Genomic DNA, 26,017 nt, shown 5'->3' on the forward strand with positions numbered 1-26,017 from the left:
TTGACCTTTAGTAAATGCAGCAGTTTCTTTTTCCGTTTTCTAGAATGTCATGAATGGGTGTGGTCACAGTGCTCAGGAGATATGCTAACCAGTGGAAGCTTCTTGGCCTATCTTCAATATGGGCTCCACTAGTCATTAAATGTAATAAACACTAGACAATATACAGGAGTTGGACAATGAAACTGAAACACCTGGTTTTAGAGCACAATAATTTATTGTGGTGACGGACAGTTCTGGTGGAAACAGGAGAGTTGAGGTGCACATTGAATTCTGCGTGATTTGATCAGCCGTGGTTTTATGTTTTTTACTGGATACAATCCGGGTTAGCACACGAACATCCCTTTCAGACAGCTTCCTCTTACAGCGTCCACAGTTAATCCTGTTGGATGTGGTTGGTCCTTCTTGGTGGTATGCTGACATTACCCTGGATACCGTGGCTCTTGATGCAGCACAAAGACTTGCTGTCTTGGTCACAGATGCTCCAGCAAGACGTGTACCAACATTTTGTCCTCTTTTGAACTCTGGTATGTCCCCCATAATGTTGTGTGCATTGCAATATTTAGAGCAGAACTGTGCTCTTACCCTGCTAATTAAACCTTCACACTCTTACTTCTCTTATTGGTGCAATGTGCAATTAATGAAGAAGTGTTTCAGTTTCATTGTCCAACCCCTGTACGTAGAGGTGAGAACAAGTCACTATAGCTACGTTCACACAGCAGGTAAATGTGGTCCAAATCTGATCTTTTATATCATGTGTGACACAGGTGAGTCGTTTGTATGGCAGTGTAAAGAGCGAAAAACACATTTTTTGACTTGGGCCACTTTAATATGTGATGTATTGTCAGTCCTGACACTGTTAGTCTGCCTGCTCTGGACTTTAAACCACTTAAATACTTAAAAGGCTGATCATGTGACGCTACGGTGTTCCCACTCTCCCAGTTACTCATTATTTTCACCTGGTCCCTCTTGTATTAATACCCCTCTGTTTGCTCTGTTCCCTGTTGAGTACTAAATCTAGTAATCAAGCTTTTCAACAATGAGTTTCCTTTGTTTGTTGCCTTTGTTACTGAATTGTTTTGTTTCCCACTACCAATTTTTGCCTTGCTCACTTTTTTAAAGCTTGTTTGTTTCTGTTGCCGCCCTATTTTTGTATTTTTGACTACTCTTTTGCCTTGCCCTTTATCTACTGGATTTTCTGTGCACGACCCTGTTTTGGCTGACTATGCTCTAGTTTGTTGTATATATTTGCTGCCATACTGTCATTGATCCTGCCTGTCCCATACTACTCCTATAAACCTAGCCACTTTATTAATAAAATGCGTGTTTGGTATCCGCATGTGTCTGTTGTGTGTCTAACCTGCTTGACATGTATTGAAATCTGATACACAACTGTATCAGAGTAGATTGGAAAACTGACATTAGCCTGAATTTATGGACTAAAGTGGTGAAAAAATGAAGTTAAAGACCTCTGAATTATTTGGATTGATATTTCTGTTTTAATAATATTCTGCTGATAATAAATTGGCTGAACACAGCTACAGATCATGGCTGCAGCATCAAAAGAAAAACTAAAACCTGTCTGTGGCTGAATAACATGTTCTTTTTACAGTGAGGCTTGAGTGAATTCTCTGTAATAAACCCAGCTGCTACCTGGACTCATATAAAGCACCAAAGTACTTGAGATTCTGTCTGGGATTAAAGTGAAACTTAATGTGAAGCAAAGCTCTTTAGCGCACGCGTGTCACTAACACAGTGCATTCAGAGAGACGTCAGATATGGGTCACATTAAATACATTGTGTGGACAGACTAAACTAAATAATGAATTGGGTCACTTTTATCTGCTGTGTGAACGTAGCCTAAGTTGTAGGTAACAAGTAAATCTCAAATCTTCATATTCAAGTCCAGAGTGATTTACATATCGAATTCTTCACAAACAAATCTCAAGTCAAGTCACAAGTCAATCTAAGCGAATACTGAGTCAAATGTCAAGACAAGACAAACGAATCCCAAATCAGATGCCAAGTCAGTACAAGCAAATCCTGAGTCAGGTCACAAGTCAATGCAAGAGGATCCCAAGCCAAGTCCCAAGTCAACACAAGTAAATTTGGAGTGAAGTCTCAAGTCAAGACAGCAAATCCCAGTTCCAGTCCCTCGTCAATACAAGCCAATACAGAGTTAAACGTCAAGACAAGCCAAGTGAATTCTAAATCAGAAGACAAGTCAAAACAAACAAATCTCAAGTCAAGTCCCACGTCTATAAAGGCTAATCCCGTTTCAAGTCCCAATTTAATACTAGTGAATCCCAAATCAAATGCCAAGTCAGTCAGTACCAACAAATCGCAAGTGAATAAAAGTGAATCCTGAGTCAAGTCCCAAATCAATATAAGCAAATCCCAATCAATACAAACAAATCCCAATCAATACAAACAAATCCCAATCAATACACACAAATCCCAATCAATACAAACAAATCCCAATCAATACACACAAATCCCAATCAATACAAACAAATCCCAATCAATACAAACAAATCCCAATCAATACAAACAAATCCCAATCAATACAAACAAATCCCAAATCAATACAAACAAATCCCAATCAATACAAACAAATCCCAAATCAATACAAACAAATCCCAATCAATACAAACAAATCCCAATCAATACAAACAAATCCCAAATCAATACAAACAAATCCCAATCAATACAAACAAATCCCAATCAATACAAACAAATCCCAATCAATACAAACAAATCCCAAATCAATACAAACAAATCCCAATCAATACAAACAAATCCCAAACCAATACAAACAAATCCCAATCAATATAGTTGTGTCTCGAGTTATTGTGGGCAACTCTCAAGTCAAGTCCCAAGTCTTAAATTTTAGGTCCGAATCAAGTCACCAAATCTAACATAATTTAAAAAAAATAATAGTAATAAAGTAGATAAATCATAGTGTATACCTTAATCCTAAATATTGTATTTTTTGTAAACATACTAATAAAATGATTAAACTGATTTTTAATTGAAGGTAAATAGGTAAAGAAATAGGGTTGTCGAACTCACTGAGTCGTCATAAAGCCCAAGTCCAAGTCAGTCTTGTCATGAATTGAGAGTATCGAGTGAATTGAGTCAGACTTAAGTTCAAGTCATGTGACTTAAGTCCACACCTCTGCTGTTTCCATCCTTAGTTTTGAGCTGGGTGAACATGAGCCAGTGTATATTGTATAATTCCTGCTTCTGCCTTCTGAGAATGTCAGAGAAGATCCGGGACAAAGACCCGTCCCCGTCGCCAGGCTGTGAACACTGCGATTACCAGAGTAAATAAGGGTCAGCCCTCATAATACTGCACTGCTTTCTGTCCACGGTGCACTGTTTCTGTCTTTACGCTTTAACTTTCCCACAGCCGCCGTGTTCAAACCGTGCTGCTGAACTTTGCGGCGCTGTGTCTGGAGGGCAGGGCGTCTGCTAGGAGAAAAAGACCAGCCCTGTGGAAAATACAGCAGTTAGAGATGGTTTCGCTCTATTTTCTTCCCTGTTCCACTGCATGCCTTGTGGTTTCAAGTTTCCTTGTCAAACATCGTCCAGCCCCAGCCAGACCAGGCCGGCTCACCTTTTAATACGGCTGATCTGCTCGCAGAGAATGGACAGGTACTGGGTGAGCTTCACCATGGCAACGATGAGCATGCCCATCACGAGTGTGCACGTGGGCCACAGGAGTGAAGAAAAGATGGCACCCCGGCCGTACAGTCGAGTCAGGAGCACATTGTCCTGCTGCTCGGACGGGTCGTAGTAACACGGGACCTGGTGCTGGGTCTTCAGCTGCTCGGAGATGTTCAGCACCAGGGTGTGCATCACTGCGTGATCCTTACGACACTTAGGCACAAAGAAGCACTGCAGGGAAACAGAGAGAAAGATATATTGTTACGGCTGAGGTAGGTGTGGGATCCAAGTGCAGAGCAGATATATATATATATATTCATATACTTATGAGAATATAGTTCTATTATTTATTATTCAGTTCTAGTTATGGTTTCGGGATAATAATTTTAAATGTGTTGTGCTTAAGTGACTGTTTCTCCAATTGGAAACAGTCACTTAAGTCACTTTCCACAAGAGGTGTGGAAAAAAAGGCGGGAAACAGAACAAAGGAAATGCCACAAAATGGCTTGTACCAACAAAAGACAGCTTTAACTTCAAATAAACCAAACTAAAACACTACCAAACTCAAAACTCTCTTTATGCTCTCTTTTGAGATATTTTCTTTCTGTGTGGGTTGCTTTTCAGATCACTTTCCTTCTTTTGAGATCACCTTTTCTTTTCTTTTCTTTTCTTTTCTTTTACCCTCTAGTACCAGTCACCCCTCTGTGAAGGTGCAACAGTGAGGTCTGGTTTGACTGAGGTTTATATAGGGTAGTGCACAGGTGCAGCTGGTTGACACTAATCACCACCGGGGATTCTGGGAGTTGGAGATTTGGGATTCCACTCTACTATTTCCTCCCCTATGTCTACCAGTCCCCCTGCTGGCAGCCTGCGGTGCAGCACTGCCCATCACATATTTAGCAAGAGAAACCCTCTGGCTACTCAATATTAACCCTCCTGAACCTACGGTCAGTTTAATAAATTTCTATTCAGATTTACTGATCATATAGAACACTTTTATAGTCCTATAATTACAGAGGAAGTCTCAGGAAAGTTTCTCCGTGTACTTAACGCGTGTTGTGCTGGTACGAGTGGATCAGACACAGCAGTGCTGCTGGAGTTTTTAAACACCTCAGTGTCACTGCTGAACTGAAAATAAACAGTAGTCCATCATCAACACAAACTGTTTAGCAACAGATTCAGAGCTTCTCTCTCTAAAAGCTATTGACCACTGCAGTCATACGCCATTCTGTAATCCTCGTATGCCCATATTTGGGAACATGCAGTGGTGCGAAAAAGTGTTTGTCCTCTTCCTGATTTTCAATTTTTGTGCATGTTTGTCACACTTAAATGTTTCAGAACATCAAACCATTTTAAATATTAGTCAAAGAGAACACAGGTAAACACAAAAGGCAGTTTTTAAATGAAGGTGTTATTATTAAGGGAGAAAAAAAATCCTGTGTGAAAAAGTGATTGCCCCCTAAACCTAATAGCTGGTCGGGCCACACTTAGCAGCAACAACTGCAACCAAGCGTTTGCAAGAATTTGCAATGAGTCTTTTACAGCGTTGTGAAGGAATTTTGGCTCCACTTATCCTTGCAGAATTGTTGTAATTCAGCCTCACTGGAGGGGTTTTAAGCAGAACGGCCTTTTTAAGATTACGCCACAGCATCTCAATCGGATTCAGGTCAGGACTTTGACTAGGCCACTCCAAAGTCTTCATTTTATTTTTCTTCAGCCATTCAGAGGTGGACTTGCTGGTGTGTTTTGGATCATTGACCATTCTCCTTCAGGATCTTTTGGTAGACAGCAGAATTCATAGTTCCATTTATCACAGCAAGTCTTCCAGGCCCTGACGCAGCAAAACAGTCGCTGCACTTTTGCGGTAATTTTGGGCGGTCACTCCTGGGAAGGTTCACCACTGTTCCATGTCTTTGCCATTTGTGAACAATGGCTCTCACTGTGGTTCACTGGATTCCCAAAGATTTGGAAATGACTTTATAACTCTTTCAGACTGATAGATCTCAATTACCTGCTTTCTCATTTGTTCCTGAATTTCTTTGGATCTCAGCATGATCTGTAGCTTTTAAGGATCTTTTAGTGGACTTCACTTTGTCAAGCAGGTTCTATTTAAGTGATGTCTTGATTGAGAATAGGTGTGGCAATAATCAGGCCTGGGTGTGGCTAGAGACTCAGGTGTACTCAGGTGTCAGAAACCACAGTGACCGTATGTTTTAATAAGGGGCAATCACTTTTTTACACAGGGATATGTAGGTTTGGATTTTTTTTCTCCCTTAATAATAAACACCCCTTATTTAAAAATAGCATTTTGTGTTTACATGTGTTGTCTTTGACTAATATTTAAATTGGTTTGATGGTCTGAAACATTTAAGTGTGACAAACATGCAAAAAATCAGGAAATCAGAAAGGGGGCAAACACTTTTTCACACCACTGTATTTCAAATGTTATATTTTTGTAAAACCCACCAGAGACCCACGTAGCACACTTACAGAATAAGCCCCAAAGGTGGAGCAAAGCTTCCAGTAAAGTGAGTTTTGGCAAAACTGTTATGTTGAGGGGGTGGTTACTTAAAAGTAGCTTAGTTTCTCTTAAAATCAAGAAATCCATGAAGTAACTAAGTTACTTTTTAATGAGGTACTAAATAATCAGTACATTGATTACTTTTTAAAAGTAACTATGCCATCACTGTGTTATAATATCACTGACAGTTGGCTGTGGAATATTTAGTAGTGAGTTGTGAAGAAACTTCACGACTGGACTTGTTGCACAGGTGCTGCATCCTATCACGGTACCACAGTGCTGGAGTTCACTGAGCTCCTGAGAGCCTGAGACCTATTCTTTTACTAATGTTTGTAGAAGCAGTCCCAGCATGCCTAGCTGCTTGGTTTTATACAGTTTTGGTCATGGAAGTGATTATATGCAAAAATAACCATGCAAATCTGGACGACATTCTAAAAGTCTGTCTACCCCACACTAACACACCTGCTAATGCAGCTAATCAACTAATTAGCAAGTTCTTCCTGTCTTGGAGAGGCTTTACAAGAGCAGGTAAAACAGCACAGGGCACGGGCAGAAGATACTACAAGACCAGGACTGGGTGCAAGTCCTGTAGTGGAACGTGTTTGGAGATGAATATTCAGTTTCACTTCCACTGTAGCCATGAAAACAGTCCTGTTTTTGGATTCTCCAGTGAGCAGAGTGCATATTGATTTATCCTCACAAGACTTGATTTCACAGCAGTCAGATACACGCTCAATTAACCAGGACATGAACTGCTAATAAATGTTTAGCCACTGATACGTGTGAGTGTAATAATGACTCAGCAAGTTACTGAATTTCAGTCTTTTTCACTCAATATTCAGACAAAAGACAGAATTTATACGTCTGTATTAATGCAATAACATTATTTGCTTTTCTGCACCATATAACACATTATATTGCTTAAAATGAGTGGTACCGCTTTAAAATAAGGCTACCTTAATAAAGGGTTTATAAATGGTTTACAATTAGTTTATTAATGGTTACTAATTAGGTTTTAAATGCCTTGATAATCATTAATAATCAGTTATAACACATACATAATAAGAGCAACAATGACCTGCTGTTTGACAAATAGTGAACCCACAGCCATCTATATTGTTGCCCTTTCTACGTATGTGTTATAACTGATAATTAATTTTTTTTCAAGACATTAACAACCTAATTAGTAACCATTAATAAACTAATTGTAAACCATTTATAAACTCTTTATAAAGGTACACTTATTTTAAAGTGGTACCAAATGAGTGGAATACTTCACAGTTAAATACAGTGAAAAATGTGTATAAAAATGGTTTATTAAAACTTATAAAGCTAGTTAGAGACTATGCTGTTTTCTGCTTGTATACAAACAGCAATAATGACCATCGTAACATGTTGTTAGAATAATACTACTGTGTAGAGAGGAGTAAGGGGGTAATAGGATAATGACTATAAAGTGGACATATTTCTGATTATTTCTACTTTCTCTAATTTCGTTGTGTAAATAAGAGTTTCTGCTATTAAAAACTTTAAGATAACTTTTATACATATATGTTATATATAATTTATATATATATATATATGAAAAACTACCATCATAGTGACTTAATATCACTTGCATAAGCATTAAATATCAAAAGCAATACCTAAATGTTTTTGAACACCTGAATAAAGATCTGTGCTACCTGTGTTTAATTAACCTCTGTCTATTTAAACCTGTCTGTTTTCCCAGCTATTTTGCCAACTTCCCACAGTCAGATATTGAGCATTCTCGTTTTCTCTTTATCAGCCTATGCTATATTTTGATCTCTATCCTTCGTCACTGACTACTGTCTTGCCCTTGTCTGTTTTGATTATCTTTGGGGGCCAGTTGTTCAAAAAATGTAATCCGGATCAAAATAATCCAGATCTGGTAATCCTATTTTTTGCTATCCAGGATCAGGAGATCTGTCTTACATTTAAGACGGTTTTTCAGAGCAACATTGGATTGGATCACCCTGATCCAGATACACAGTTTCAGGATTACCTAATCCAGATTACCAGCTATGTAAAGAACAGGTAGAAGAACCAACATGGGGTCACTTTAAGTGTTTATTTTGTGACTAAACATAAACATCCACATCCATTTATAATTTCTTTTATGACCCCTCATCTGAGCCACAACAAATAAAAAAAAAACATATACATTAACAAATAAATTGTGGATATATTGAAAGCATCTTAAATAAAAAATGTCCAGTAGTTAACTAGATATTCAGGGTTCTTCATATGAGGAAGAGAGACCTGCATTTTAAAGCCCTGCTTTTAGGAGGCGGATTTAAAGTTAAACCCTGGTTTGCTGCAGTTTGATCAGCTTCAGGGGCGTAGCAGCAAATTCGGGGCCCTGTACACTCTCAGTGACAGTAGGCCCCTATCCATGCCAGTACACAAGGAACGTGAGCAAAAATTTTCATGGGCCCCTCTCTCTACTTGGGCCCTGGGTGGTCAGGTCCACTTTTCCCCCCACTACCACGCCCATGATCAGCTTTATTTGTTTCTCTGCCGGGAGAATCTGTGCTTCTGCTCTTTGAGTTTCTCGTTTAATAGTCATAGTCATCACCAATAGTATTTCATAAAGGATTCTGGTTGCTCAATAATAGGGCAGAGATTTGGAATAATTAATCGTACAAATGTATTTTTATTACTTTAAAACATTAATTTTAAAGTTATCCTACAAAAAACTTTGAACAACAGAAACTGAAGGTTTGATCCATTTACAAACTAGGATTGGATTACATGATCTGATCCGATTTCAGAAAGCTTCTTTCCCTTTTGAACAACCTGTTTTCCAGATTTGATCCAATCCGATAACCAAAATCCGATCAGATTACCTCTGAACAACTGGCCCCTTTTTATAAATACAATTGAAAAAAGAAGTTTACATACACTATATAAAAAGACACATATGCATGCTTTTCTCACTGTCTGACATGAAATCAGATCTAACCTTTCCCGTTTAAGGTAAATTAGGATTACCAAAATTATTTATATTTGCTAAATTCCAGAATAATGTGAGAGAGGATTTTTTAAAGGCATTTTTATTACTTTCTGCAAAGTCTTAAGTTTACATACACTAAGATTACTAGGCATTTACACAATTTGGTACAGCCCATACGATGATGTCATGTCTTTGGAAGCTTCTGATAGGCTTATTGGCAACTTTGGCAATTGGTGTTAATTAGAGACACACCTGTGGACATATTTTAAAGCACACCTGAACCATACTGCTTTTTGTGTAACATCATGGGAAAGCCTAAAGAAATCAGCCAAGTTATCAGAAAGCCTTGAACGCAATTACCAGATGCCTGAAGGTGCCTCGTTTATCTTCATAAACAATTATACACAAGTACAACAAGTGCAAACATCCAAAACATGCGGATCAACCCAAAAACAAAAGGACAAGAGCTTGCGCAGACGCTGCTAAAGCTGGTAAGAGTGTGTCATTCTCCACAGTGAAACATGAAAGTACTGTATTAATAGGGGTCAAAAGGCCACTCTGCTAGGAGAAGCCATTACTCTAAAGAAACATAAAAAAAGTCAGATTAATGTTTGCAAATGTCACAGAAACAAAGATATACAGAAAAAAAAAATTTCCTGTGGTCTGACGAAACTCTTTGGCCATGATGACCATTGTTACATTTGAAGAAAAAAGAGAGACGCTTGCAAGCCTGAGAATATCATCCCAGCTGTGAAACATGGGGGTGGCAGCATCATGTTGTGGGGTTGTTTTGCTGCAGGAGGGTCTGGTGCAATTCACAAAATAGATAACATCATGAGGAGAAAACAGTATGTAGCAATACTAAAGCAACATCTCAAGACATCAGCCAGGAAGTTAAAGCTTTGGCGCAAATGGGTCTTCCAGATGGACAATGACCCGAAGCATACTGCCAAACTGGTTAAAGTATATGTATGCCAAAGTGGCTTAAGTATAACAAAGTCAATATTTTTAAATGTGGCCATCACAAAGCTCTGATCTCAATCATACTAAAAATAAAAACTAAATTTATAGGCAAAGCTGAACAGTCAGGTGCAAACAAGGCCACCTACAAACCTGGCTCAATTACACCAGTTCTTTCAGAGAAATGAGCCCAAATTCCTGCCCACTACTGTGAGGTTTGACCCAAATCATACAGTTTGCTAAGTGCGGACACATACCTGTCAAGTTTTAGATTGAAAAATAAGGGATGTTTTCCTCTGTCCGCATTACTTTTTTGGCATAAATGCTCTCTTTTATATAATATATTTTTTATTTATTTAATGGATTTAAAATTGAACAAAGGGTGCATAAACTCTGTCCTAAAAATAGTATCATGAGCTTTTACTAAAAGGACATGGACCAGATATGTTCCATCCGTAAAAAATAGTCCTAAGGGGTCTACACAATTAATAATAATAATAAATGATCAGTTCAGTTCATTTCGGTCCTCTCCACATTTCTAGTTAAACTGAGTCACAAGCTGTAATTTTTTTTATTTTAAAAGGTTTAATCTGTGTGTTTTATTTTGGAGACGAGTATTTTTAAGCAGCTATCAGAAAAATCTCATCACAGTTTCCATGATTAGCCTACCGTTACCTTTCTTTTAGAAAAATCGCTGTATATCCAGATATGTTTTAACATCAGCTGCTCCGACTAGCTGCCTGAACTCACAGCGAAGGGGAGCTTCGCCACACTGACCCTCCTTTGCAAGCTGATTGGCTGTTTTTACCTGAAAGGCGGGACTTTCTCCTTGAACCGGCTCCACGACTGGTTAAGAGACACAGAGCGGTCAGTGCCCTGTCTCCTCAATAATGTATATGTTTTTATTTTAACATAATACAGTAAATTTACGGGAAAATACTAACACGGGAGGACGGCGGGAAAGAGGAGTAAAATACGGTAGTTTCCCGGCCAAAACGGGAGACTTGACAGGTATGCGGACAACGCCTGAGAGAAGTAGAGCACAGAAGGAAAAAGGGGAGGGAACTCGAGGAATTTGGGCTGGAGTTCTGAACTGCTTGGCTGAAGAAGCGTGCAGTTATACCCCCCCTTTTTAGGAAGTGGTAGAATAGAAGAAGGGGCTTTCTTTACGAAAGGTCGGTAGTTAGAGCTGGTATTTATAGGGCGGTTGATTGATAAGGGGTGGAGTTAGACCATGGAGTTTGGGCGTGGTCCTTCTCCCAATCTTTTGTTATTACATAACATCATTTTAAGGGCAGCAGTACCAAATACTACACACTAAGAAAAGTAAGTACAGATTTGTACTTAAAAGAGTACAAAGCTTGTCGCTGGGGCTGTACCTTATTTTGAGGCACAAAAAAAGTACTTTTCAGTGAAAGTCCTTTTTTGTACCCATGGTTTTTGTGCCAGTAAAGATTATAACAATTATAAACATTATCATCAACTGAATATGGCTCAAAAACGTGATGATCCAAAATTGTCTGGCTTTTAAATAAAAAATGTGTAATTAAAATATATTTTGTTTATTAGTACAGTGATACAGAATACTGAATGTACCTTAAAAGGTACAAATTTGTACTTATTGCTGTTAGGAAAGACTTTGTACTTCAGAGGGAACAAATCTGACCCTGTAAAGACCAATATTGTACCTTTAAGGGTACAATTATGAAGAGTGTACCTTTGAGTACAAAAAAGTACTCATATCATACCTCTCTTTTTTAGAGTGTAATAAAATGTATGTAAACTTTTGACTATGTAAAAATGTAAAAATGCCTTAAAAATTCTTATTCTGACAAATATAAATCATTTTGGTAATCTAATTGACCTAAAATGGGAAAGGTTGATTCTGATTTCATGTCAGACAGTGAGAAAAAACATGCATATATGTCTTTTTATGTAGTGTATGTAAACTTCTGGTTTAAATTGTATATGCCTTTTACCAAAAAAAGCATTTTAATATCATGTTCTAAAAGGGCTTATCACGTTCCCTCGGTTTTGTATATATTTGATATGTAATGTTTTTTAGTTTGCCTTTGCCTTGAAATGTCTTTGGCAATTACGCTTCATTACAGGGCTCATATCAGCATAGGGGTGGGCATAATTCTCTTAAAGAAATATATATTTTTAATATATCCTATAATATTCTACAAGGCCTTTAGCTGTTTGGACTGTAAGTATACTGTAAACCCATACGTTGTGTTGGAGATTTCTAAACAATACTCAACTATTTTGAGTTAGTTGAACATTCGTGGTCACATATACACTTAAACTGAGATCTCTGAGTTTAACTAACTTATATAATAACTGAGTTTATTCTGTTGCCATTGGCAACTTCTTTTCCATTGGCTTCTGTCACAATCTATTTGCATACTGGGTGTGTCCAACAGTTTCTGACTAACACTCACCATGAGTGTATAGTGATTCCCCCTGGGCTACCTTACAAATAAATCAACTTCCCCTTTAGTTGTAATAACGTGATGTTTTAATTTATGCTAACTCAAATTTATTTCCCATTTATTACAAAATTTTAGCAAACCGGCTGCCTTAAAAAAGTTAAGTAAACTCAACTTATCCGGTCTTACAGTATAACAAAAATAAAAACGTAAAAATAAACTTAAGTTTTTCATTATCCATTACTTAACTTTTTTAAGGCAACCGGTTTCCTCAAATTCTTTAAGTAAATTCAACCAATCCAGGCTTACAGTGTAGTGATTCAATAGTTTATAATTTAATAATCCTTCTATCCAGTGTGTGTGTGTGTAGTATGTATGCAGCATGTATAGTGTGTGTAGTGTGTGTGTGTGTGTGTGTGTTATATGTATGCAGCATGTATAGTGTGTGTGTAGTGTGATTTATATAAGCACCTCAGGGTTGGCCTCCTGGGCCTCCTCGTTGTGGGAGAGTCGCAGCACTCGGCCGGAAGAGTTGAGGCTGACGTAGACCTGCAGGCACGGATATCTGGAGCTCTTCCAGCACTCAGAACCACAGCTGTAGCTGCAGTTAATCTCCGATATTATACTGGAGTTTAACACTGTGCAACTCGACTCCTCCGTCCACACACTGACCAGAGAGAGGGAGAGAGAAAGAGAGAGAGAGAGAGAGAGAGAGAGAAAGAGAGATTGTGTTTTGTTAAGCACTTTAAACATGTAATAACAAACAAGACAATGACGTCACAGAGCCATTTTATTTATTTATTTTATTTACATTTTTTAAAAAACATGTCCTGTGGTCTGACAAAACAGTTTGGCCGTAATAACCATCGTTTATTTTTAAAGGAAAAAGAGAGAAGCCTGCAAGCCTGAGAATATCATCTCAGCTGTGAAACATGGGGGTGGCAGCATCATGTTGTGGGGTTGTTTTGTTGCAGGAGGGTCTGGTGCAATTCACAAAGATAGAATAGATAACATCATGAAGAAAGAACAATCTGTGGTGATACTGAAGCAACATCTCAAGACATCAGCCAAGAAGTTAAAGCCTTGGTGCAAATGGGTCTTCCAGATGGACAATGACCCGAAGCATACTGCCAAACTGGTTAAAGTATATGTATGCCGAAGTGGCTTAAGTATAACAAAGTCAATGTTTTTAAATGTGGCCTTCACAAAGCTCTGATCTCAATCATACTAAAAAATAAAAACTAAATTTATAGGCAAAGCTGAACAGTCAGGTGCAAACAAGGCCACCTACAAACCTGGCTCAATTACACCAGTTCTTTCAGAGGAATGAGCCCAAATTCCTGCCCACTACTGTGAAGTTTCAGAGAGAAAGAGAGAGAGAGAGAGAGAGAGAGAGAGAAAGAGAGAGAGAGAGATTGTGTGCATTAGGGCTCTTTGTTAAGCACTTTAGACATTTAATAACAAACAAGACAATAACGTCACAGAGCCATTTTATTATTCGAATCCCGTTCATGTAGCTTTGCCATCAGTTGCTGGCGTGCAGAAAGAGCAAAATTGGGCTTCTATCATGCTCAAAGGTGGTGCCGGGGACCTAGTCACTGCGCTTTCCTCAGAGCGCGCTAGCCACTCAGGCAATGCATCAGCAGCAGCTGGAAAAAAGGGGTGACTGACTTCACGAAATGTGTCGGAGGAGGCATGTGCTCATCCATACCCTCCTTGAGTTGCAGGCGCCAAAGGTGATCGGGGTGCACAAAGAGGTGGGACAATTGGATAGCCAAAATTGGGAGGAAAAATAAAATAATATAAATATATATATATATATATATATATATATATATATATATATATATATATATATATATATATATATATATATATTGTGATAGGCCCCTGGAGTTAGGGGCAGGATCACTGTGAACCGGAAGGAGGAAGCACAGAGAGATACACAGACACGAGGAATAAATTAACTCAAATCATACCTTTTATTGGTTTCCAACGCCCTCCACCACACCCAAAACAAACTTGAATCATAACTTTTCTAGTCATATTTAAAGGTCCGTGCAGCAGTGAAAGCCCTCCTCGAGTGAGGGCTGAGGCTCAGTTTATATGCCTGTCCCAGCTGGCTGTTTAATCAGTCCTGATGCAGACCAGCTGAGACAGACTGGGCTGAGCGCTCCTGCGTGGGGCGGACCCCCGGTTCCCCCGCCTCCTCACGCCACAGTCCCTCCCCCTAAGCTTCCAGCCACCAGTGTCGAAGGTGAGGCGTGACCTGGTGACTGGAGCGAACGAAGAGAGGCGGGGTGAGGAGAGTGGGGGATGCAGTTCGTTCGCTTGGCAGCCCACCTCCCAGCCTCTATCCCTGAGCCTCGCGCGGTGGCTGACGGGCGCAGCGGCGGCTCTCGGCAGCGCCGAAGCGGGTGGTGCAACGGCTCTCGGCAGCGCCGGGGCTGGAGGCGGAGCGGCGGCTCTCGGTAGCGCCAGGGAAGGCGGCTTCCGCTCTGGGTCGGCCTCGCTCTTGTCGGGGCTGTTCTCCCCCCTCCACGACTCTGACTCAGCCGCCGAAGAGTTCTGCAGGAGAGGCGGGGCGGAGTCGGACCTTAGCCCAGACGGAGGCGCAGAGCTCGTCCTCCTCCTCCGAGAAGACGCAGCAGCAGCAGAAGTCCTGGCCGGTGTGAGAGCAGTCCGCCTCTCGGTGTCTGGGCTTCGGACACCACTCACACCAGCCGAGTTCGGGGGGAGGCATCCACTGCTGCTGCAGCCGCCTCTCGCAGGTGTCCTCCCAGCGTGGGCAGAGCCACTCTGAGAGTAGGGAGGTGAATGGGAAATCCCCAGCGTCACCGCAGCAGAGCGGAGGAGAGTAGCTGGGGGCGGGCTCCGGCTCGAGGAGTAGGGAGGCGAAGGGGAAATCCCCGGCGTCATCGCAGAACGGCGGTGAGTAGCCGGGGGCGGGCCTCCCTTTTTTTCTCCCGCGAGGCATTGCTTGCTTTATTTACGTGTGAAAAAAAAGGCAAAACTAAAACTCAGGTGTGGCTTCGGGCGGCCAAACAAAGGCACAATTTGAGCCCAATATAGCCCCGTGTCGTGCCTCACTCCGTGGCTTCCTTCCAACTAGGTCAACAGACCCTGCCCAAAAGGGGCGGATCCCGCATTCTCCACCACTGAGATAGGCCCCTGGGGTTAGGGGCGTGATTACTGTGACCCGGAAGGAGGAAGCACAGAGAGATACACAGAAACGGGGAATAAATGAACTCAAATCATACCTTTTATTGGTTTCCAACGCCCTCCACCACACCCAAAACAAACTTGAATCATAATGCTAGTCCTGTGGGGCTCTAGAGTTTGAACTTTTCTAGTCATATTTAAAGATCCGTGCGGCCTCAGCTCTCAGCTCCCCAGTGAAAGTCCCCTCCTCGAGTGAGGGTGAGGCTCAATTTATATGCCTGTCCCAGCTGGCTGTTTAATCAGTCCTGATGCAGACCAGCTGAGACAGGCATGGCTGAGCGTTCCTGCGTGGGGCGGACCCCCGGTTCCCCCGCCTCCTCACGCCACAATATATATATATATAAAAAAAGAAAAAAATATATGAAAAAAGAAACACAGATGCACCACTGACTGCTATAAACCCTGACAACAGTCAACCATCACTCGACCTAATCTATCTTAGCTACCCAGGTGTGCATGAGGCATGCTCAGCACTCATACATCTTCAGGTAGCCATCGCCTATAAAGTATTCTCAAGAAAGTATTAATAATAAACATTTTATTTATAGTAAAGTTTATTTGTTCAATTACTTTTGAGCCTCTAAAATGAGGAGGTTTTTGTAGAACAATGGTTGGAATTCCTAAAAACTTCATAGCATGTTTTTGTTCAACCCCTTTAAAGTTTACACTTCACTAATCTCTCATGTTTTTCATTTGAAAGTATAAAGACTGTATGTATGTAGACTGTGTCACTGTCCAAATATTTATGAACCTAACTGTACGTTTTATTGGAACATGTAATTATGTATTAGAATGAAATCTAATCTAAAAGTAATTGCATTGCAGAACTAATAGTGTTCATACACCTTCAGCTCCCCTTGACTTCATTCCCCACCTTGTTAAAGAACATTTGTATGCATGGAATGCAGTGACATCAAACTCAATTACATGTGAGGAAGCCCCCCTTTAGTTCCAGCGTCACCTCCAGATTATCCCATTTCCACACTGATGACTTATTTTCCCCTTGACTGCAGGTCTGGAGTCTGGAGTCTGTGGAGGAGGTTGGTGGCAGGAGGCTCGACTTTGGGAGTTCCAGCTAAACTTCTGCCATTAATCATAGTGTCTGTACATGAGCTCTGAAGGATGAACACAACTCATTTCTGAAACTAATTCTGTAAAAGTGTCCCATTTTTTGGAATATACCGTGGCTTGCAAAAGAATTCATACCCCTTGAAGTTTTCCACATTTTGTCACCTTACAACCACAAACTTAAATGTACTGTATTTTATTGAGATTTTATGTGACAGACAAACACAAAGTATTGCATAATTGTGAAGTGAAATAAAAATGATACATGACTTTTTACATTTTTATCAAATGAAAATCTGAAAAGTATGACGTGCAAAAGTATTCAGCCCCCTTTACTCTTAAACCTCTAAATAAATGTGAGTGCAGAAGTCACTGTATTAGTTAATAGAGTGCAGCTGTATGTAATTTAGTCTCAGTATAAATACAGCTGTTCTATGAAACTCTAACCTGAAGAAAGTGCACCACAAAATAGTGCTTTGTGTCCGTCATTCATCTTGCTTGATAAAATGAAATGTTATCAGCTGCATGTAACTTAGTTTGGTTAGCCTCCCACAAAACAACCTGAGCCATGTAAAATGTTGACTGCAAGCTAGCTGGCTGTTGGGCTTTTTTGCTACCTAAACGTGGCACAGTAGGTGCTGTCAGATTATTTAGGATCACTAAACGTCCTAATCTCGACGACATCGGATTTTAGAGAAGTTGATTGTGATCATGTCTTGTGATACTGTGAAGGCTACATTTCAAGCTCACCTTCAGGGCAGTCGCTCTACTCCCACGCCATCTTCAAACTCCTCTCTGCTAGTCGGCTGAAGCGCCGCCCGGTCGTGTGCTGCGCTTTTTATTTTAGTTTTTCTAGTGAAGCGTGATCTCTCGAGGTGTCTGAATCTGAATGATTGACTCTGAAAACTTTGTTTCACGAAACTTCAATCAAAATGACGAATTATAAAGAAAATCTTGTTGAAATATGAAATCATATTTGCCTATATTATTTTTTCCCCTCCCTCAGAAGGGCAATATCAGCCAAGGACGGCAAAAGGGCAGTTGCCCGAGCACATTGGGCCATAGCGTCTGCACGTCACTGGAACGAACACTAGTGAACAAACAGCATCATGAAGGCAGCATCGTGTTTGCAGTTGCAGGAAGTATGTGTAAGTAGGTGCTCTGGTCAGATGAGACCAAAGTTAAACTTTTTGGCCTAAAGCAAGAGCTATATGGTATTTATGTTTGTGGTTGTAATGTGAAAAAGGATGGGAAAGTTCAAGGGGTATCAACACTTTTGCAAGCCACTGTAATATATGAGTTATGAGTATTTTATTATGAGTATTTTATGTTTATTAACTAAACACCCAAGGGAAGGTAGCCATTGCTGACAAGGCTTCAAACTGATGGTGAGTTAGTGGTGTGGGCAAACAGCCATTATGCAAATAAATGAGAAAAAAACAATAGTTATATAAACTATGGTTATATAAATTGCCAACTCTTACAAACAACAATTTACCATTACTATCAAGTCAATACTAAATTGAGTAAATAAAGTAATCAAAGCATTTTAGGTGTTTTAAGTACACTTAAATACTAGACATTAAGTAAACATAAATAATGCAATAACATTTATATTTACTTTTTCAGAGCAATCATTTTCCCAAATTCCTTAAAATAAAAAATAAACGTATCAAATGTAACAGTGTACATATTTTGCTAATCACATAACACATAGTTTGCTAATCACATATCTCTGAAAAGAATAAAAGCTATAGAAATGAATCAAATCTTAATTTTCAATACATCATGGGAACCTTTTATCAAAAACACTGACCCTCCGTTATCTTAAAAAAAAAAAATAGCCTGTTAACCAGAACTCGTCTAGCGCACATGGCATGGATGGAATATTCCATTTTAACGCGAAAGAGAGGGGGTGTGGACGGAATCTGTATTTCTTTGTAATTTATTTTGTTATCTTTGTTTCCATTTTAAACATACAAGAATCAGCATTTATGAACACACTATCTGTGAATTACTGTCCAAAGGGCCCCAATTACCAGCTGAAGGCCTATGGGAAGTTTGCAGCTAGTCAGGGGGCCCCTACAGTGTGCTGCAGTGGGAGGGGCCCAAGGCATTTGCCTAGCAATGCCTCTATGCTAAGACCGCCTCTGTATATGCCCATAGATTGACGAGATAGCAAAACTATTCAACAGAATCTATAGAATAAATCCTTCACATATATGTATATATGTATGTATGTATGTATGTATGTATGTATGTAAATCTGTCTGTCTTTGTCTTTGTTGGTTTGTTAATCTCTTTATGTTTGTGTAGTTACATTCCACTGACATATATTCATAAGCACACACACACACATGCACACACACTTGCATGATGCATGAACACACTGCATTCACACCCGATCACACCCAACCATCCATCACTATTTGGTTTGGAGTCTTTTTCTATTACTATTATCAGCACTATTATTTATGTTACATTTTATTTTCTTGTGATAAAAATAAAGTTGTCCTCCGAATCAGTCCTGGTATAAACCAGGGGTGTCCAAACTACGGCCCTCGGGCCAATTGCGGCCCGTTTCCTTTTTTGGAGCGGCCCGCGAGGTATTTTAGAAATAGAATGAAAGTTGGTTTTTATAATGTGAGATTCAAAGTTTGAACGCTAGGTGTCAGAAATGAGACAAAGAGTCTAAAAGCGGAGAGAGTGCGCATTTCTAGCGCAGAAAACGGGCCAAAGAGTCTGAAAGTGGAGAGAGTGCGCATTTCTAGCGCAGAAAAACGGGCAAAAGAGTCTAAAAGCTGAGAGAGTGCGCATTTCTAGCGCTGAAAAACGGGCCAAAGAGTCTAAAAGCTGCCGTAATTAAGGAGTTTTATATTAAGAAACATCATGAAATTAAACATCAATTTGAAAAATCTTAGTTTACACAACACTGTCAAAAATAAAGATAGTAAGTCAAGTAAAATGTGTGTAAATGAAATAATCAGGAAAAAAGTATTATTTAAAGTGGTATATTTCATTATGTGTTTTATTACAGAGTCTGTGGCCCGTGACTTCAAATATATTTCTCCTTCTGGCCCCCAACAAAAAAAGTTTGGAGACCCCTGGTATAAACAGTCATCAGATCTTAAATATCTTTCTGTATCACTAACGTCCGCGTTATCTGCAGTGATGATGACAGGTGCGTCCATCATTCCCGCTCACCGGAGTGCGGCAGGACATACTGCAGTTCTATTGTTTCAGGGCTCTGTGCTGTAGATCACGTCTCGCTCCGGCTATCTGATATTCGCTGTGTATCAGAGCGCCAGTCCTGAGGCTCAGCTGTGATATTAACTGCCGCAGGAACTTCGTGCCAGTGCCTGTCCCTGTGCTTTCTGCTCTGGGTCAGAGGTATTTGCACATGCTCACCACAGCTCAGTTTTAGCCCCGGGTACAGAGGCTCAGTCTGAAGCTTACCCAGAAGCGCTTGAGCACTGTCGTCAATACAGTTATCTATTAACACTGATGAAGATGAGCAAAAACGAAAAATCATACAGTACAGGTGCGCATTACAGATTTATAACAGATTCTGCTCATCCACAAAGGTCTCGTTAGTCTACATATAATCTATATATATATATATATATATATATTTAATATTCTCTTAAAGTCCTGGGAGCATGAGATGGGCCTCTGTTTTTTTTGGTCAGCTTTTTTTTGGGAGTACATACCTGGTGTGCAAATAATCAGTTATAACACATACATAGACACGGCAACAATGACCTGTTGTTTGTCAAATAGTGAACCCACAGCCATCTATATTGTTGCCCTTTCTACGTATGTGTTATAACTGATTATTAATGATTTTTAAGGCATTTACAACCTAATTAGTAACCATTATTAAACTCACTGTAAACCATTTATAAACCCTTTATAAAGGCAGTCTTATTTTAAAGTGGTACCAATAACATTTAAAGTGAAACTTTAATGTTTACTTTTTTAGACATGTCAATTTAAGATATTTAGTAAAAAATGCAAAAAAAAATAGATAATATTAATAAATAAGCTTGCTAAAACATTGAACTGTATTTTTAAATAAATTATAAGCGCATGACACTATTAAGAACTGGATAAACTGAATTTAAATAAGGACAAAACAGAGTTTCTTGTTGGTGGTCTTATTAAAAGTTCAAATGTTTTTTTCTAAAAATCTTATATTGATGCCTTTAACAGTTGTCAGTGCATTTAAAGAAGCTGATTCAGTCCTGTGCTACATGATATGAATTTTTCTGAGGCTACACAGTCTTTTAAACACAGCGTTAAGAGCCATTTTTCTTGTCTAGGTTTGATGTAATGTGGTTAACCCTTAGAACCACAAAAAAATGTGTAAAAATCATGCATTGTTAATACAGCTTAATTACTCAGAAATGCGTCAATGCACCAACATGATTCATGCATTGTGACAAACAGGGAAAACAGGGAACCCTTTTGTTTCTAAAAATAGCGCTGACCTCACGCTGAGAAATCTTTAGGTGAAAAACACCTAAAGAATAGGCTTGCCTTTATTCTTTCATGCTTTATTCTTTTATTATAAAGCCATTTATTGTCTCTCAAACACAATAATCTGCATGTTGCCTGTCACTCTGAGGTCTACAAGGTCTAAATCTCATAACGTCATTGCTGCTGATTTATACAAAAAATAATAATAAAATAAATAAATAGATAAATAAATAAATAAATAACCCTAAAAAACTTTTTTTCCAGCCAATAATATTTACTTCTTTTAAAAAATGTATATGGTATGAAATCCTATAACATTTGCATATTTCCATATATCTTTTAATTTTGTGTGTATTATAATAAAACAGTATCTGATCATTTTGTTAAAGAACTTTTTATGATGATAATTACTGTTATTATAAGCAGCTGACAGTAAATATCCAGTGTACTAAATCACTTTCATTAGGTAGGAATATTGGCCATATTATCACTTCCATGAAGATTTACAAAACCTGGAAGCCTCTACAGGGGTTGGACAATGAAACTGAAACACCTGGTTTTAAAGCACAATAATTGATTGTGGTGACGGACAGTTCTGGTGGAAACAGGAGATTTGAGGTGCACATTGAATTCTGCCGTGATTTGATCAGCCGTGGTTTTATGTTTTTTGGATACAATCCGGGTTAGTACCCGAACATCCCTTTCAGACAGCTTCCTCTTACAGCGTCCACAGTTAATCCTGTTGGATGTGGTTGGTCCTCCTTGGTGGTATGCTGACGTTACCCTGGATACCGTGGCTCTTGATGCATCACAAAGACTTGCTGTCTTGGTCACAGATGCTCCAGCAAGACGTGCACCAACAATTTGTCCTCTTTTGAACTCTGGTATGTCGCCCATAATGCCATAATGTTGTGTGCATTGCAATATTTAGAGCAGAACTGTGCTCTTACCCTGCTAATTGAACCTTCACACTCTTACAGCTCTTACTGGTGCAATAATGTGCAATTAATGAAGATTGATCACCAGGCTGCTCCAATTTAGCAAACCCCCCCCACCCCCCCCCCCCCCCCACTAAAATGACAGGTGTTTCAGTTTCATTGTCCAACCCCTGTAGATGTTGAATAATGACATTTTTGAGCAGCTCAATGTCGTCTGGTATAAATAAAAATAGTAGCATGTGTCTTGTTTTCTAACATAACTATTTTATAACAAGTAAAAGGGCAACTGACCAAAACAGAGAACAGAGTGTTTCTTTTGACATTTTGTGAAATTACTCTTTTTTGTGCTGTTTAATTATTGAATTGTGAAGCACTTTATGTCTATATAAATAAAATCTACTTTCTGTCTCACTAAACAACCAGGAAAAAGCAACGTGCCAAATCAAACCTCTCAATATATAATTAATTATAAACATATATCTTTTACTACATTCTATAAAATGACCTATTATGTAGCTGCAGCGCTGTAGAAAATAATAATGTACAAAAGGTCCCAGTTTTTAAAGCTTAAACCCTTTACAAAAAGCCAAAGGTTATTATTCCCCACTATAAAGTACTTTAAAGGTAGCAGGTGGCCTTACCTGTCTGAATAGGAGCGCACCATCGTGATACACAGGACAAAGTACATCATCACAGAGAAGAGGATCATACTGAGACCCAGGAGAATCGCTCTGTCCTCTCCAGCCTTCAGAGCCGTCACCGTCTTCCTCTTATCCAGAATATCATACTCCCTGATCTTCTGATAAATGGTTCTAAAAAACGGCAGAAAAAAAACATGATATTAGAATATTTTCCTACATTTTTCCTACATAGTAAAAAAAGGCTGGTAACTCTGATAAACTTATCCTGTCAGCATAGTTAACTCCTGCTCTTCCTTTCCTGGGGCGGTCCTGATGAGTGCCAGTTTCATCATAATGTTTTTGATTATATTTGTGACTACACTTGAGGAAACTTTCAAATTTCTTGATTTTTTTTCAGATAGACTGACCTTCATTTCTTAAAGTATTTTTTTTTCTTTATTTAATTGAGTAGTTGTTGCTTCTCATAATCTAGATTAGAACATTACTCTATAAATATTCACTATTCACTGTATACCTGTAACTCTACCTCTTCACTACTTTACTTTAACTGATGCTCTCAAACATTTTATTAAGAGACAAGAAATTCAAGTAATTAACTCTTGATGAGTTCAGCACAGCTGTTAACTGAAAGCCTAAATTCCAGGTGACTCTACCTCATAAAACTGACTGAGAAAATGCAACCAAAATGTGCAAAAGCTGTTATCCAAACAAGAGGAGCTACTTTGAGAAATCTAAAATAAGAAACATATACTGGTTTGTTTAACACTTTTTGTTTACTAAATAATCACATATAGTTCTACTCATTGTTTATTAGACTTTATTACTGTATTTTTGCACTATAAGGTGCCCTTAAAAACCTTTCATTTTCCCAAAAATGGTCAGAGCTCCTTAAAATCTGGTGCTCCTTATGTATGAATTCTATCAGTCAGGTATTAAAGAGCAGTGAAACCACTCTGCTGAAGTAAAGCTTTATACAGGAGTTTGAGTTTAGTTCTGCAGCACAGAGACTGGAGCAGTATTAGCATTAGCAGCTAGCCGTGCTAAGCACTAGCTCTTTCGCTGTTCAGAGGTGAGTATATCGGACTGTAGTCTGCATGTTTACCATGTTAAAACAAGCTATGTGCAACAAGCTGATAATGCCCAGGCTTACCTGAACACCCAGGGATCCTCAGTGTAGCACTATCAGTGTAGCATTTAGCATTTAGTTGTTAATGCTAATGCTGCTGCACCTAGCCTTAGTGGAAATGTGGAAATCTAAGGTTACTCTAAATAAACTGAAGTGCTTTACTCACCCAAATAAACAGATTTCAGGTGAGAAATCTGTATAGATTAACATCCAGCACTCAATTATTATTAATAACAGTTTTGATAGCTTAGCTTAGATTAACAGGTCACTGAGTGGCGAAACCTGTTAAATTAGAAGAAAAACATGGCCACACCCCTGTTCCTTACTAGTGTCATTTATAATCCGGTGTGCCTTACAGTGTGAAAAATATGGTATTGATCTAAAATACAGAACATTTAAAAAAAAATACAAAAATCAATAAAATGGTTCTTTAAGTGAAAAGACAAGAATAAAAGATACAATCAAATCATATAAGCAGAAACACACACAAACACACACACACACACTCAAAGTTATCAGAAGGTTACATTTTTGTTCCTAATGCAGTAATACTCAATTTTTATTTGAATAAACTTTTTTTTAGAGATTTACTGAACATATTTAATGCAAGTTCATTATATAAATACTATTTATTATTACAAGTGTGAATATAGAAAATATTATATATATTTTAAATAATTTATGGCACATTAATTAATAATTAATTTATTATAATTAATTAATTTATTATTAATTAAATCATTAATAAACATTAATTTTCATTTTTTTCAGTGTTAAATTGTCCTGTATTTTATTTATTGTATTTTTACTTTTAATAAAGTTACTTCAGTTTATATAAGGTGAGTTTTTGTTTAATGAGGAGTTTTCAAACATTTTGAGAAATTGAGAAATTGAGAATTTTTTTTCACTAATTTTATAGGCTAACTGTCCTGAAACCTTTTAAAAACATCTTCTGCTTTTAACCCTTGTGTGGTTTCTAACTCAAACTCATTGGCATTGGCTCATTTTTTGTGAAAAACATATATCAAAACACATTTTCCATAAACACACACTGTACACCCCCCCCCCCCCTAAACATTTATATTACATACAGTATGTTTGGCCAAGGGCTAATAAACATTGCTTCATTTGTAAATTTGAAACTAAACAAAATTTCTACTCATATCTTGAGTTTAATTCATTTTCTTTTACATTTTATTAAAAAACTAATAAAAAAAGAGTAGCACTTTTTGAAAGAAATGTAACACAAGAAAGGTAAAGGGCAAATATTAACCATGTAAGCTGTTTATATTGCTTGCAATTTAGGTGAAGCAAGCATGTGTAAAGCATTTTAATGTAGAATTGCTTAATTTTGCTGAATTAAATACAAGTAACAAAGTAAACCAGTAACAAAAATATGAACACCACACAAGGGTTAATACCAAACTGACATTCCATCAATAAATTTCCAGAGACTCAAGGTTTAACCTGAAAAGCCACACTTAGCGCAACCAGTTCCACTAAAGCCTATTAGAGATCAAACATCGATCAATAGCTAAAAGCTACAGTTGGCTGAATCACAAGCCCAGCCTCAATAACGCAGTGATTCGTGCAAAATCTGTAAATCAATACAAACATAATCTGTTTCTCTATTACTATTTCAGAAACTTCAAATTCTCTCTATTTATAATATTAATATATTCCAAATATGTATCTTTATTTTTTAAATTTATTCGAATCAGGAAAATTTTCCAGAACAATTTATAAATTATTTTATTACAAATGCAGAAATACATAAGTATTCAACCCGTCAGTCTTTAGATCTCCATCTTCCTAAATTTCTCTCTTGTAGAGGTCAGTATTCAATAAGATATAGGGAGACAAAACTGTGGAATAATTTTAATCATTTGGCAAAAAAATGTACATCTGTAAAACATTATAAAAGATGTTTAAAAGATCATCTGATGAATGTATTGTGAATATATTTTTTTGTTACATGTTTAAATTG

At 38.3% G+C, this 26,017-nt stretch overlaps 1 protein-coding gene across 2 annotated transcripts in view; it reads right to left on the minus strand.

Annotated features, from left to right (window-relative positions):
• Positions 1–249: 249 nt before the first annotated feature.
• Positions 250–26,017, minus strand: part of si:ch211-247n2.1 (calcium-activated potassium channel subunit beta-2) — a 68,252-nt gene continuing 42,484 nt past the window's right edge. Inside the window, exons 3-6 of one of the 2 annotated variants that reach the window (XM_022669976.2) lie at positions 22,905–23,075; positions 13,028–13,223; positions 3,617–3,897; positions 250–3,491 (exon numbers count right to left, since the gene is read on the minus strand). In XM_022669976.2, the coding sequence (XP_022525697.2) occupies positions 3,419–3,491; positions 3,617–3,897; positions 13,028–13,223; positions 22,905–23,075 (721 nt within the window). In that variant the 3' untranslated portion in view covers positions 250–3,418. Of the gene's footprint in view, positions 3,898–13,027; positions 13,224–22,904; positions 23,076–26,017 lie in introns of both variants that reach the window. The other variant, XM_049465768.1, reaches the window with a different exon arrangement.

The sequence above is a fragment of the Astyanax mexicanus genome, chromosome 16 (genome assembly GCF_023375975.1).
Source record: "Astyanax mexicanus isolate ESR-SI-001 chromosome 16, AstMex3_surface, whole genome shotgun sequence".
Classification (NCBI taxonomy): domain Eukaryota; kingdom Metazoa; phylum Chordata; class Actinopteri; order Characiformes; family Acestrorhamphidae; genus Astyanax; species Astyanax mexicanus.